The sequence below is a fragment of the Sus scrofa genome, chromosome 15 (assembly GCF_000003025.6).
Source record: "Sus scrofa isolate TJ Tabasco breed Duroc chromosome 15, Sscrofa11.1, whole genome shotgun sequence".
NCBI classification, from domain to species: domain Eukaryota; kingdom Metazoa; phylum Chordata; class Mammalia; order Artiodactyla; family Suidae; genus Sus; species Sus scrofa.
Genome location: NC_010457.5, coordinates 11,397,479 through 11,413,562, shown reverse-complemented (window position 1 = coordinate 11,413,562; position 16,084 = coordinate 11,397,479). Strand labels below are relative to the sequence as shown.

General features: G+C 33.2%; 1 protein-coding gene across 1 annotated transcript in view; it reads right to left on the bottom strand.

Annotated features, from left to right (window-relative positions):
• The window catches only part of LRP1B (LDL receptor related protein 1B), a 1,887,165-nt gene that overhangs the window by 86,407 nt on the left and 1,784,674 nt on the right, over positions 1 to 16,084 (bottom strand). The window contains 4 exon segments of the mRNA XM_021076285.1: positions 1,529 to 1,702; positions 3,646 to 3,762; positions 9,949 to 10,055; positions 11,099 to 11,322. Coding sequence (XP_020931944.1) covers positions 1,529 to 1,702; positions 3,646 to 3,762; positions 9,949 to 10,055; positions 11,099 to 11,322 — 622 coding nt within the window.

The following is a 16,084-nucleotide window of genomic DNA, read 5'->3' as shown; positions in this document are numbered from 1 at the left end:
CAGAAACAACGCCCCCTGGTATTTACAAAGGCTTAACATCCATATGTAGGTATATAGACACAAACAAAACATGACTTTTTTTCCCTGAAAAAAAAAAACAGGTTTAACATGGTTTCCTTCCCATCATATAGGAGTACCCACTTATCCATGCGTAAGTGGGTACCACATTTATTTTTGTCTAAATTTCTTCTCAATCAGTATCCTCTGTAGTCATAGGTGCTTTGTGGTGTATAGAATTTGTTTCTAAAATGAAAGAGAAATGGCATCTAGTTGGTGAATTGGTGACTATGAAAGTGGTTTTAATTCTGTAAGAAACACTACTCAAATATCTATTATATTTAGGGAATACTTTTACTTATTTATTTTTTATAAAGGTGGAACTATTTGACTATGAATATGAATCAAGAAGAACTAAAGGATGAGAAGAAATATCCTTCTATTAACTGTGGAGCCATAAGTGTCAGATCAAAGATAAGCAAAATCTTGAATAGAATTTCAGGAAGGTTTTAGTGGGATATACATTTTAATCTGTTTTCAAAACTGATTTAGTTGTAACGTTTCCAGACCATCATACTAAATGAGGTTAAATCCCTTTTCATTTGAATTATAAATAAATCTTAAACAGTTTTTTGAAGGGTGAACTCATACAAAAACAGATCATTAGAATTTCATATGCAGTTTTTTTTCCTTTGTTTCGTGATATTTTTGATGGTTGTGTTTGAAACACATCTTTCAAAATAACTATGTCAATTATTTACCTATTTATTTCTAGAAGAGAAAGTAAAAATAAAAATCATAAACCATCAAAGAACATACAACCCTTGGGAACAGTTCTCCTCAGATATATTCTTTTCTTTAAAAAATAAATAAATAAATTCTACTGGAGTATAGTTGACTTAGAAAGTCATATTAGTTTAGGTGTACAGCAAAGTAAATCAGTTATACATATATCTGTTCCTTTTCAGATTCTTTTCCCATATAGGTATTGAGTAGCTTATCCTGTGCTACTAGATCCTTATTACCTATCTTATGTATAGTAGTGTGTATATGTAAATTCCAACCACCTAATTTATCCCTCCCACCCCACATTTCCCTTTGATAACCATGAATTGTTTCAGATACTTTTAAAGATGAAATGTTAAACCCATGATTGTTACTTGGTTATCAGTGAGTGAAAATGGCCAATGATAAATTTCCTTACTTGCATGGTTTTTCTACAGACCCACAAGATTTTATTTAGAATTTAGAAAAAACTAATAAGAGATACATTTTTATAACAAAGTCAATTCTAATTCCAAGAAAACATAGCCAAATCTTGCAGCATATCTGTTAAGGCAAAAACAGAAACTCTTGCATTATTTCTATCTTGTCTTTGGTAATTTAAAAAGTCTGGTGATATCAAAATTAAACTAACTTAACTTATAGGAGTTAAGCCATGGGTATAGTTAAAAATTTAAAAACACTTTATTTTGAGTCATAAGAAAGAAAATTCACCAATATAGACAATAATATAAAATATTATACTCACAGTCCAGTTGTTTATAGCGATGAGAAATCAAAACACCTTTTGTCTTATCAACATCTAAAGATAAGTACTCTACTGAACCATGGCCAAATTTTTGTACTCGAAATACACCATTTTTAGGTCCTGCTCCATATATATAATCTTCAAAGACATCAATCCTGTGTGGATGTAATAAGCCTAGAATTTTTAAAAAGTGAAATTATAAAAGTTGCAATGTAAATACTCAGAGTTAAGAAAACTAAGTTTATCCAAGGTCATATAAAAAATGTTATTCTTGGAGTTCCCATCATGGCTCAGCAGTTAATGAACCTGACTAGTATCCATGAGGACGCAGGTTCGATCCCTGGCCTTGCACAGTGGGTTAAGGATCCAGTGTTGCCAGAGTGAGCTGTGGTGTAGGTCACAGATGCAGCTCAGATATAGCGTTGCTGTGGCTGTGGCATAGGCCAGCAGCTACAACTCCGATTGGAGCCCTAGCCTGGGAACCTCCATATGCCGTGGGCGCAGCCCTAAAAAGACAAAAAAAAAAAAAGAAAAAAAAATTCTTTACCTTAAAAAACAAAAAACAAAAAACTTTCGGTTTTAGAACATTTTTAATATTAGCTGTAAAGTTGTTAGGGTTAATTTATTATTAGTAGAAATATGTGTGATATTAAAATTGTCAGAACATAAAAACATTTCCATCGTCATTTTACTCATCTTCACTAGCACAAAGCATTGCTGGGGTCTTATCTGCAGAGTAATCTTCTCTGCTATACAGTTTGCAAATAAATGAAAAGACTACAAGGCAATGCTATCCATTGCACAAAAACGAATTCACAAAATTCTCAATTTATGTTCTGTTTCAAATTAATGGTCAAATTAGATTGCCTGAATCACAATTTTATCAAACAATCATGAATTGGTTTTAAATAGTAAAATAAAAACAAATTCACATTACTATTATCTGTTTTAGAAATAGAATAAAGAAAACATAGTGGAAAATGGTAATCATATATATGACTAATTTGGATAAGAGTAATAGTAGTAGTAGTAGTAATAATAATTTTTTAATATTCTTCAAAATGGTTATTATTTAAGAGATTTTATAAAAAAATCTGACTTTTGGTACTGAAATTTGTAACAAGTTATGTTATGTAAAGGTTGTAAAATATAAAAAATCTTTTAACATAAATTTTTCTTTAATGTTTCTTGAAATAGTAAAATGTATGCTTAAGCTGAAACAGGTTGACTTTATTGTAGTGAATTACATAAATGTGAAATTTTTTCCATCTATGGTTATCATACAAAACACACACACTTTCAGTAAAGGCACAATGAAAGTGCAATCATTTTTCTTGCAACTACTCTGCTTTTGTTAAAAAAGAAAAAAAAAAACAAGGAACAAAGCAATGTTCAGTAAATATAATATGTAAATATAAAAACTTCAAGCATATATTGTAAACAATTTGTGGTAAAAAAAAAGGTCAGGAGTTTTGGTAGAAAAGGGAAAGGAAAACAGAAGAGAAATAAATTAGATTCCACAAAAATAACTGATATTACCAGGCAAGGAAAGCAAGGAACAGGAGGGAGTAAACTATGAGTAAAAAAGAGGAGGGAGACACAGAGATGGAGAAAAAAATTGGTGTAGCAAAAAAAGAACACAGATTCTTTAGTCACTTGTGGTAGAAGTAAGTTTTCATTTTTACACAACATTTTTCACATGCATGAGAGTAACCTTATCAATTACCTGTAATAATTTGTTACTGTGATGTTTTACTATACAAAATAACTCACTTCCTGCTCATCACTGCAATTTGAAATAAAAATTAGCATTAATAGGCACTAATCTTGACTACTTGAGGTGTTCTGCTCAGAACAGAACATCCACAGAAGCAACAATGAGATTAAGTTTGAATCTGGACAGCAATGGACCACGTTTGTCCTAAAGTCAAAAAGTTCTTCTGGCCTGCTCTCTTTGTTATTCCAGTAGGAATGAAAATTACAGTGAATAGTAAGAGTTACAAGTTGAAAAGAGAAAGAATTTGAAGAAATCCAGAATGTAAAGTTCTCATATTTATGTATCATTATTTGAAACTCTAAATAATAATTAAAAGCAAAAATAAAAGTACTTTGCAAACCTTGTTTGCTGCTGACAGAAACTACTGAATCAGAGCCATCATACAGAACACTGCCAATAACAGAGAGCTCAAGGTCAGCCCAGTATATCCGTTGACTGAAATGATCCACAGCTAGACCTGCAAAATCAACACATAAAAATAACAGAAATACATTTTTGATTATTTAAAATTATATTTTTGCTCTTCAGTATATTTTTATAATTGACATTTTTCTTCAGGCATCTCAGAAATTACACAGTCTACATCATGATAGTGCAAGAATAAGAAAAAATGGAATAAGTTTAATTCCTATCTGAAATACCTACGTTTAGATTACACAGAATGTATTAAACTGTAGGAGAAGAATCTTACTTCGCATAGGAAAAGCTACCCTAAATATCTTTCCTTTCCACACTTCCTGTTTTCTTAATTATGGCTACATTCTAAAAGCCTTTCCTATGATATTTTAATTTTTTTTCTTTATAGTACACACAGAATTAATTTATCATTTAAATCACTTATCTAACCAGTATTTGAAATACTTCAGTTTAATTCATTATATTTTGAATCTATTCATGAAAGTGAATTTTTCAGAATAAAAAAGGTTCATTGGGGAATTTCTGTCGTGGCTCAGTGGAAATGAATCCTACTAGGGACCATGAAGTTGTGGGTTCAATCCCTGGCCATACTCATGGTATTGCCATGAGCTGTGGTGTAGGTTGCAGACGCGGCTCAGATCTGGCATTGCTTTGGCTGTGGCGCAGGCTGACACCTGCAGCTCTGATTCAACCCCTAGCCTGGGAACCTCCATATGCCGCGGGTATGGGCCCTAAAAACACAAAAGACAAAAAAACAAAATGAAACAAAAGGTTCAGGGGCTGATCATAAGATATTTCCAACCATTTGGAATTGGCCTACAGTGCTGTGGGACAATGGTGCGCATGGTGAAGTTTAAATTCACTAAAGACGGATATATATGGTAGGGAAGAATGAATAGTACATTCATTTAATTAAGGTTCTAGTTATAGTTAAATTTTTATACTCTTATTTTTTCACTCTAATCATCGATTTGTTCTGAGACTGTCTTTCTTTTCATCATTAGTATCTGTTAGTGAACACCAATGAACTAAAATTATATGAAATAAAAATAATATTTTTCTATTTATTCAATTTTTTAATTTTTATTTCATAATGTAAATGTGGTTGGAGTTTAGCCAGTATTTTCTTGCAAAAGTAAGAGCAACACATAGAATATCTTGTCAATTTCCTTCAATATAGAAGAGTAAGATCTATGACCTATGAAGTCTATAATAAATCTTCACCGTACATATTTAATTTTTATGACATAGCTAGTCTTTAGATATGACATATTCCATACTTTGATATTACAATGCAATCAAAATACCCATGATATCTGAATCCTGAAGAGTTTTCTGAATCAGATTATTCAATAAAAAAACCTGAGATGATCTCAATAGCAAGGTAACTGAATGAAACTTCCTTCTTTCTCTCTAAGGCCTATGGCATATGGAAGCTTCCAGGCTAAGGGTTGAATCTGAGCCACACCCAAGGACTACACCACAGCCACTGCAACACAGGATCCAAATGGCATCTGTGATGCAGACTGAAGGAGTGCTGGATCCTTAACCTACTGAGTGAGGCCAGGGATTGAACCTACATCCTCACAGAGACAAACTTGGGTCCTTAACCTGCCACAGTAAGAACTCCGTGAAAAGTATTTTTGAGTTTACACTAATTGTATTCTCGTGTAGATGGAAAAGTTTTAACAAACAGAATGAAAGCATACCATGCTGAAAATCATTTGGGAATAATTCTTCAGTTAAGTATACAGATCTATCCCAAATATAATCAAACTAAACATAAATAAGTCTCCTCAAGTATAATATAAAAATGTTGTATGCCCAATCAGCTTCTGAGAAGTGATTTAATAATTTAAACAGTGGTTCAGGTTTTACTAGTTTCCGCTTGATGATTAATTTACTATTTGGAGTCATGTTGGGAATTATGTTTTTGCTACCTCAGGTATAATTATGGGTAACATGAACCATAAAATAATCCAGTTTCCTGCTGCCACCAGTCTACTTCAAAACATTTATCTAAGAAAGGTTGAAAACACTTTTCTTTCTCACCTGCCAGTGTAACACAACATAGGAGTAGGCTTTTAAAAAAAGCTGTCCAGGGAAGTTTCCCTTGTTGCGCAGCAGAAATGAATGCAACTAGTACCCATGAGGACTTGGATTCAATCCGTGGCCTCATTCAGTGGGTCAGGGATCCCTCATTGCCCCTGAGCTGTGGTGTAAGTCACATATGCAGCTTCAGTCCTAAATTGCTGTGTCTGTGGGTGTGGCTGGCAGCGGTAGCTCTGATTTAATCCCTAGCCTGGGAACTCTCATATGCTGAGGGTGCAGCCCTAAAAAGCAAAAAAAAAAAAAAAAAGCTGTCTCCAACAAAATTAGTTTTTACATTTGAATATTACATTTGTTAATCATAGAAATCAGAGAAAGGAAGAAATCAATGGGTGTGTAATCTAATTTAATTACTAATATTGTTTCTCAGATTAAACAGCAATAAAAATTTCTCAAAAGTGTCATTGTTAGTCTAAGCTTAAGACATACACATTTTTTTTTGCGTTTTTTTGGCTGCGCCCCTCATGGCATGCAGAAGTTCTTGGGCTAGGGACCAAGCCCACACCATAGCAGGGAGCCAAGCTGTTGCAGTAACAGTGCTGGATCCTTAACTCTCTGCATCACAAGAAACTCCTAAGACACAGATATCTTTATCAGCTCTATTATTGGACTGTACTATTTTTGAAGGAATCACATCTAAATAAAAATTATATAACAAAGCTTTTAGATGAGTGGGATATGTATTCCCCCCATTCCACAAATAGATAATTTTAATTTTTCCTTAAGTCCCTTAATGAAAGAGATAGTCCTTTAAATTAAAAAGTTAATAAAGGAATCAACTTACTTTTTAGTTGTAGAGATGAGAGTCAAGTTATATGAAGGAACAAGTTCATTTCTATATCTTTAAAATCTCACATCTCTTTTTTGTCTTTAATAAAGAAGTAGTAATAAAATGAAAAAAAAAAAAAAAACAATTCCCAAGAAAGTCATTCCTATCTGAACTGGGAATGGTGAATATTTGGAACCAAGTCAGTGTAAGTATAGAAAATTTAAAATAAAATGTCATACTTGTTCTAATCAAGCATAATGAAATCATAATTTGGAAGTCTTATAAAAGATAAAGGCTCAATAAGTTTTAGGAACACAAGATAATGACCCTAATCATGCAGTCATTTTCTTAACATCTCCCATGATATCAAGACTACTATTACATTTTAAGGATTTTTTAATCTAACTTTTGCTGAACTCTGAAATTTTCCAAGATCCTCCCACTAGTCCCCCTATTTCCACTATGGTCTAAAAAGAAGTAAGAAAATGATAAAAGCAAAATCTTATAAGAAATGACCATAATAACAATGTGATATTTAAGAGAGACTTGGAGAGAAAAATAAATTAAAATCACTTTGTTTTCAGAAAGAGAGAAAAAAATTGTATACATTTATGTTAAAGGAAAGCCAAGATTTATAAGGCATCAATAACCAGCAACCATCCACTACCATAGTCTAGATTTAAGAGGTGGTAAGAGGAGTCCAAAAAAAAATACTAAAAATATTTACCACTATGTCAAAATTATTTTTAAAAACTGCTAAACATATTTTTGAGACAGGCTGCCTACATAGAGTCTTAGAATCCAAACTACATAAAGTCATTTCTATACATATATATATACACACACATATATACATATATATGCATTGTGTATATATATATGTGTGTATATAAATAACACACATACATGCACACACACACACACATCTGTGGTTGTTAGCATCAAGGAATTGCATCAAGGAATTGAAATGCGGTCCTTAAATTTTTGTCTATTTCACTTAATTAGACATCTTTTGTTGGCCAAGGACAAAGTATATGCTGAGTGAATCAAATAATTGTGACTGGTCTAGGGCCAGTATGTACTTCTTTATTCTCTCAGAAATTGCCATGATATGGGAGGAGCTAAAGGCAATATAAATAAGCTTTTGCATATCAAATAATATGGTATTTAAATCCAACTCGTGAAATGCTATATACCCTTCTACTGTAGGGAAAACTGTAAAGTATCCTTATCTGACACAAAACTTCCTTAACTCAACACATATTCATAGAACACCTGTACCGTACCCTACCAAGTACTAGGTATGTAGCAAAGAATTAAATAGATCATGCTCCTGATCTCAGGGAGCAGGCTACTCAACCATAACACAATTGACCGAATCAGAATATATATTTTGCTTCTTGTATTAATATGGTGCATAATTAAAACGATGTGCCATTTATTAAAAGAAACCTGAATACCATGCCATAGGTTAGTGTTAAAAAAAATTGTAGGCATTCATCTCTTCATACATTCAACACATAATTAGTCTTTTTTTTTTGTTTTTTGGCCACATTCATGACATGCAGAAGTTCCTAGGCCCGGGACTAAACCTTGCCACGGTAGCAACCCAAGCCAAAGGATCAAACCTATCTGCTGGCACCACAGAGACCCCACTGATCCTACTGTATCACAGTGGGAACACCACCATATTACTGTTTTTTATATATGCTAAGCTCATTCCTAATTCATAATTTGCCATTCTCTCTGGTTGGAAAGCTTTTTCCTCACATAGCCACATAGCTTGCTATCTCTCTTTATTCAGTTATCTTCTCAGTTACCTTTCTAGAGATGATTTTTCTGATAATTGTAACTAAAATAGAGCCCTCCTGTAACTGTCCATCCCTTATTTTTTTTCCACACAGCTCTTATGGTTATCTCATATAATATATCCTATATATTCTACCCCATATATATATTTTAATTTTTTGTCTTTTTGTCTCTTTAGTACCACACCCTCAGCACATGGAGGTTCCCAGGCTAGAGGGTGAATCGGAGCTGTAGCTGCAGTCCTATGCCAGAGCCACAGCAACGCAGGATTCAAGCCGCATCCGAGACCTACACCACAGCTCACAGCAATGCTGGATCCTTAACCCACTGAGGGAGAGGCTAGGGATAGAACCCGCGTCCTCATGGATGCTAGTCAGGTGTGTTAACTGCTGAGCCACTAGAGGAACTCCTATTCTACCCTATATATAGGAAGGTACATTTCTTAAGAGGTTTCTTAAGTTCTTCTTAACAAGGGCAGGAAATTATTTCTCCAGCATCTGGAACAATTTCTGGCACCCGGTGAGCATTCAAGTGAGTATTTGTTAAATCACTAAATAGTAACACATCTACATAAATGAACCAAATACCAAGGATTGCTCCTTTCTATAAGAGCAAGAACAATCTTAACTGGAGGAAAAGCCAGAAGGTATATTAATATTAACAAAAATATAAGTACCAAATATAATGTTTCAAATGAAAGAGATCACAAAGCATATTGTCAAATAACATTTGCTATAGAAAATGTACTGTCCTTTTGATGGGGATGTGGTGGGCAACGGTAGGGCATGGTAAAAATCTCTCAGGCTTCTGCAGTGTGAAAATGTTTTATTGAGGAAGTACTAAATTTAGACATTATAAGATTGGTAAGATTCACCTAGGTACACAGAAGTTGGAAGGACACACAGTTCTAGATGGGGGATCAGGGAGGAAAATGGCATGAGAGAAAGAATGGGAATTCCGGAAAAAGAAAAACAAACAAACAAAAAAAACCTGAGGCCATGAGTAGTCCTGGAAGTACAGAGAGTGTGGATTGGTAATTTAGATGATATGGCTGGAAAGGAGATTAAAACCAGATTGAAAAGAGCTATACATGTCTTTCACAACTGTCTTTCACAAAAAGTATTTATATTTCCCACCTCTCAGGTCATTTAGAAATATTATCCTCTATCCTCTAGGAATATTACCTCATCCTCTAGGAATATTATCATCTATTACAACATCATTGACCTCTGGCTGTAACAATACCCTAAAACAATGCTATAAACTGTCAAAATTTCACTCAAGTGAAATCCAACTAATAGCTTTGTAACTTAGGTAATTTTCAAATAATACCCCTTTAATATCATTGCCAGTGTAATAAGGGCCTGACTTTCAAGTTGGGAAAATACAGCATGAAATGTTAATGACTTTTATAAAGTCATACCATAAATTATCTGCTTGTAACAATGATTATATGGCCAACAAAACTAGAAAGAATGGCAACATTATTATACTTAGCACACTACTTCACATTTTAAACTATGTGGAGACATATCATACCTGTGGGTCTCTGTAAATTCTTTTGTACTAAAATTCTTCTCAGAGTCCCATCCATGGCCGCTTCTTCTATGTGGGAGCGGTCCCCAACAACAGTCCAGTACATCATCCTGAAGAGATAAGTCAAGATCATGAGCCTAGTGATGGTGTGGCTATAAACCTAAACAGGGTCTCTTCAAACCCTGTGCATCAGAATCACCTTAGAGTCCTTGAAAAAGCAGATTTCTGGGACCAACTCTATACCTATGGAGTGAGTACCTCTAAGAGAAAGGTCTAGAAATCAAAATTTTCAAGTCTTACCTATCCCCCAAATTTAAGAGCCACAGTTTAATAAAACACACTATAGCTCACTGCTTGACATCTGAAGCTCAATTTTTAAAATTTCCTTAAAATTTTAGAATAAGACTATTTCTCACATTTGAAACTATCTTCTTGTGACAGAATATTAATTTTATCATGGATGCTACACCAATATGTTTTCTTTTTTGGTAGTGTAACTATTTTATCAGATAGAAATTTTTTTCTCACTTAGAAGACAACACAATGTACAATTATAGTAAGAAAATAACAGTTGTTCTTTTTACTTAGGATCTAATGATCCACTTTATGGGTGAATAGCATAGTTTATTTAACATTTCACTATTTCATTTTTGGTCATTGCTTTTAAGTGAAAAAATAAAAGACTAAAAAAGGGAAAATAAAGTAAAATAAAGGAAATATTTTTGTTACATTGCTTAAATTTGTTTATACAGATGCCTCTATTTTTATTATCAGAAATAGCCAAAACCACAAGTACTCTACATTGAATATGTTTAATATTATTTTTAATGTCTCAAATATTAAATTTTAGGTTAGCAATAGTAGCTATATGTTTTTCATTTCAGTTCCATTATTCTGAATGCACACATAAACATATACTCATACACTAAATGCATAAAGTAGCAAATGTTCTGGAAACAAATATATTTTGTTCCACTATTTGGAATGAAAGGACATGCTTTTATACAGAAGGAGCAGAGAGATTTTCAGAAGTCTTGTGAATCTGTTGTATGATGAACACTCAAACAAAAACAACACAACAGAGCATGGGTGGGACATCTCTTAAAATGGATATTCATATCAAGAATTACAAATAATCAAGTCATTAACCTACCCTCTTCTAGGATTTACAGCAATAGCATAGGGTTCTCCAGCCATATTTGTTAAGAGTCTGGTGCAGTTGGGACCATTCAGCTGCCCTACGTTGATAGAGTACCTCAGACTGGTCCAGTGAGTAGTGTAGTAACTGAACCAGTGCATTCTAGAATGGTCAGTCCAATAAATATTTCCAGCAACCCAGTCGACGGCAATGTCTCTGGGCCTTTTAAATTCAGGACACTAAAAGAAAACAAAAACAACAAATCACAGTATTTTCAAAAGCAAATTGGTGGAGTTTTCTTTTCTTTTCATTTTTTTTCTCAAGGGAATTTTTTCTTTTTTTTTAATTATTATTTCCCCAATACAATATTTTTTTTCTACTGTACAGATGGCGACCCAGGTACACATACATATATACTTTTTTTTCTATATCTATACAGTGAGATTGTTTGGGAATCATATTTACATAGTTAGGTGTTAATCATTACATAGATTTTTTTAAATGACTAACATACTTCATTTTATTCTTAATTTTTATGAATGTACAATTTCACAAATCATTGGAGTTTTACCTATCACTGCCTCTGTTTAACCACCACCCAGCCAAAATGTTTCCAGAATTATGGAAGAGTCATTTGTGACCTCTCTCGGTATTCCTCTCAGAGTAAGCATAATTCTCATATCTAACATCATAGTTTAGCTTAAACAAATCCATATAAACAGAGTCGTGCTTTTCTATTCCTGACTTCTTTGATTTAACATCATGACATGAAACTTACCCATACTGTTGTACATGTCAGCTATTTTTTGTTTGTTTGTTTTTTGTCTTTTTAGGGCTGCACCCGTGGCATATGGAGGTTCATAGACTAAGGGTCGAGTCAGAGCTACAGCTGCTGGCCTACACCAAAGCCAGAGCAATACCAAATCCAAGCCACATCTGTGACCTACACCACAGCTCACAGCAACACCAGATCATTAACCCACAGAGCGAGGCCAGGGATTGAACTGGCATCCTCATGGATGCCAGTCAGATTTGTCTCCACTGAGCAGCAACGGAAACTCCCCATGTCAGTTATTAATTGCTTTTATTTTGGGGTAATATTTCATTTTACGAATACAGATCTATTTGTTTACCATTTTACAGTAATATATATTTGTCTTATTTATAATTTTAGGCCATTACAAGAAATCATATGTGCATGTGTGTAAGCTCTCATTTCTGATCAGTCTTAAGATATATATATATGCTTAGCTTAAACAGATATGGCTAGGATTTTTTTCAAGAGTCTGTACCAATATTCATTCTTTTTAACAATTTAAGAAAGGTCTAGTTGCTCTGCATCCTTACCATATATAATTTGATTTACAACTGGAAAAGAATGTTAATACAAATAGACACATTTAGAGAGATACTAGATTTTAATGTCTTTTGAGGAAAGTTAACAGTCTCTCTCATTTATATTAAATCTGCTAGTTTGGATTTTCTGTGTAATAGTACAATACTGATTATTGTGAGACAAAGGTAAGAGAGTTCATTGGGAATAGACAGCAAGGAAAATAATGTATGCTCTGTGCCCTTCAATTAACATCACCACTTTGAGTTGGAACTAGTGTAGTAATTAACTTGACATAGTCAGGTTTATTGTGCATAACTAAAAGTGACAATTAATTCTCATGGGTATTATATTAAGAATAGAAAGAATTATTTGAAGGTGATTATAACTAGACATGTAGTCAATGTTTAAGAGCATTCTGGCAAGCAAGCAGCAGAAATAGGGGTTTTTAACACATGGCTGTTTCTTACATAATTTACTAGTAAACACATTTTATTAAAGAGTGGGCTTAGTTTAAAAGAGAAGAAATCGGACTTTTAAAAAAACAACATAAGAGTCCAAGAAATAGGAACTGCAAGTCATTATCTGTTGTGAGATTACTGGGATCTCAAGGAAGGACAATATAGCTTGAATTAAACACCAGAACCATAGAAATGTCTAATGATGCTCATGATCAGTCTTTTCAAATATTGATTTAAAAACTAAAATTATGAAATTTTGCAGTACCTTGATTCTCAACTCTAATAATAAATGCTATACATTTACCCAGTGTTATCCCATAGCTTAATGAAGTTAAATGAAAAGCATGCTGCAATATAACATGCTCCTAACATGCCATATAAATAATATTCATAAATGGGTAGTATATAAAATTTGTCCTAGCCAAATCACAAAATCATTTTCAAGTGTTCCAGTATGATTTAAATTAACTGTAATATTTTTCTGATTTGGCAGCATTTAAAAGTAAATATATCAACAAAGTGCCTGGGCATGTCAGTGTTAAGTCATAAATTTATCAATATGATGGACAATGGATAAATATAATTGTTATAAGCTGTGTAAAGCCTGTTAGGGCATATTTATCATTTTTAAAACCACTAGAGCAATTTTTGAGCATGCAAAATATATAATATTGGAAGTGTGGCATGAACATAGAAAAATGTCTATTTTCTCTTTATCAGATATTAATATATATACATGATTTTCTGTCCTAATGGTATCCTTGCTAATATTAAGGAACATATTTTATGCAAAGTTCTACTTTTTTTAATTTAAGATTTTTATTTTATTTCACTCATACTCAAATAAAAGGCTGACTTTTCCATTCTAAATTTCTAAACCTGGACTGCTAACAATTAAGAACTCAAATTTCTAATGATCATAAAACATTCACAAGTTTGATTCTGTGATGATTTTTCAGGTAAGCTGGCTGGCGAAAATTCTATTAATGGTGAATTCTGAAAGGATATATCAAATTTAGGTCACATTACTAAATTTGAGTGAAGAATATGTGCTTACTTTTCTATGGTAAGCACAAGAGGTACTCCTGATGAGTTATAGAGTCATTTAAACCTATACAGTTATTCTCTGGTTCCTTGATCAAGAAATCCCTAATGTCATTCCAATATTAACCAAAGTAGTTTGAATATGGGGTAAAGGATGATCATGCCCAATAAATTCAACCTAAAGTCATGAATCATTAATGATAAGATGATTCTCAGAGAAAAAATGGCAGTGGGGTGAAGATGTTACTAGGTGTTCATCCTCAATGACTCATAACATACTGAGTACTCAAAAATTCTCAACACTGAAAAGAGCAGAACTGAACAGAAGAAGAACAACAAAAACAATATAGCAACACGATGGTCCTATTAAGGAACCTATGGCCAAATTAGGAAATCATCTTTATAGTGAGTTCTGTAGGAAATAAGTAATCCCTTTTCTTTGCTCACTGCTTGACTGGCATTGTGAATAGCATTGGCCATATAAAAGGGACTCCCATATTGAGTGGATGTTGGTTGGAGAGTGGAAGGCAAATTCCTTTTGAGTTTTGATATAATGACCAAATAATATATGAAGGAGTTCAAAATCGATCAGGTACATACAAAAAGTAGGAAAACAGAGGAAAGTAAACTGAGGTTCTTGGCATGGAATGGAAATTGAGATGAAAACTAGAAACAGGAAAGTTACACCATGTGCCTTTAAAGAGACCAAAAACAGAACCATCAAACACATCAGACTGGAAATATGAAGAAAATATGAAACTCTCATTTGCCCCATTGGCTAGCACACTAGACAGATAGGCCAGTGAACTAAAGGCACTAATGAAATATGTCATGTTTAAGAGACTGCAGAGGCATGTGGTTACCCAGACAACAAAAGGTATTGTTCATATTGTTACACAAAGTAGAAACACATTTTGACTGCTTTCTCCAGACAGATGATTTCTTTCCTAATAAGCTCTCTAAATACACAGCCAAAGTTTTGAGGCCTAAGGCATTCTTCTTTATAGAGATAGATTAGTCGGATGAATGAAACACTTAAAATCTTACAGGAAAATTGGCAGCTTGATTGTAACAAAATTAGAGGTTACTGCTTTAAACTACTAATTTTTTTACAGCTGCGGATTGTTAAGGTATCTGTCACAATTCCAGCTTCAGTAAACTAAAAATGTAAGTCACTGAAGGCATTTTTTTCAAATCAAGAAAAGAGGAGAACCTGTGAAAGGATAATTCAAGCATGTGGGCCATGGAAACACTGTCTTAAAAAAAAAATTCCTATAGTTAGCAATATAATAAGAAAATATAGCTAACACAAGGGTAGACTGAAGGGTCACATATTTTATCTGTGATTTTTTTATTTTTGTGTACATCTAAGAAAATTCAGTTCATTTTACTAAAGTTAATTATCTCCTGATATAATGCTATTAAAACAAAGATGTAAAGGCACTTGACGTAACTTGTGTGTGGGGTCGGGGGCGTCATACTCAGTAATGAGGCTGTTCATATTTTTTGGTTCATAAAATATGAATCAGAGGAAATTCTCAAAAACCAGGCAATAATAGTAAAATAGAGACGACACAAATTCTGAACATTATAAAATCCTATGGCTTCGTAATAGTATAAAATATCTAGATACTTGTTACTTCAATCAACCTGAGAGAGCAATGGCAAAATCAAAAAGAAGTAAGAAAAAGTTATATTTAGAGCTAGAATATGTAAGAGTTCCAAAATCACTTCAGGGATGAAACTTCTGGCTTCTAAACACAGTTTATTTATTTTTTTAATTATTTCAATATAAATAATTTAAAGGCTATATTTATTTATATTAGAACAATGTCAAACTGGCACAAACTCCTGTTAGGGGAAAAGAAAACCAAATAAAACTCTAATTCTCAGACAATTTTCAGAAAAGACGATATTTGTCTTTGGATTACTGGATCAGTACTGTATGCAACTTTATCATTTTTTAAAATCCTCTATTCTTTAAACTTCTCTGTTATGATTTACCACCCACCCTCCATAAAAAGCAAAACTGGTTCTCAAAACCTCATTCATAATATTAGCTAAACAAAAGATACCATGGAAAACTACAAAACACATCATATTTGGAATCAGAAACTGGTTTAAGAACTAGTCTTAGTTCTCTATAAAGTATGTGGCATTAGG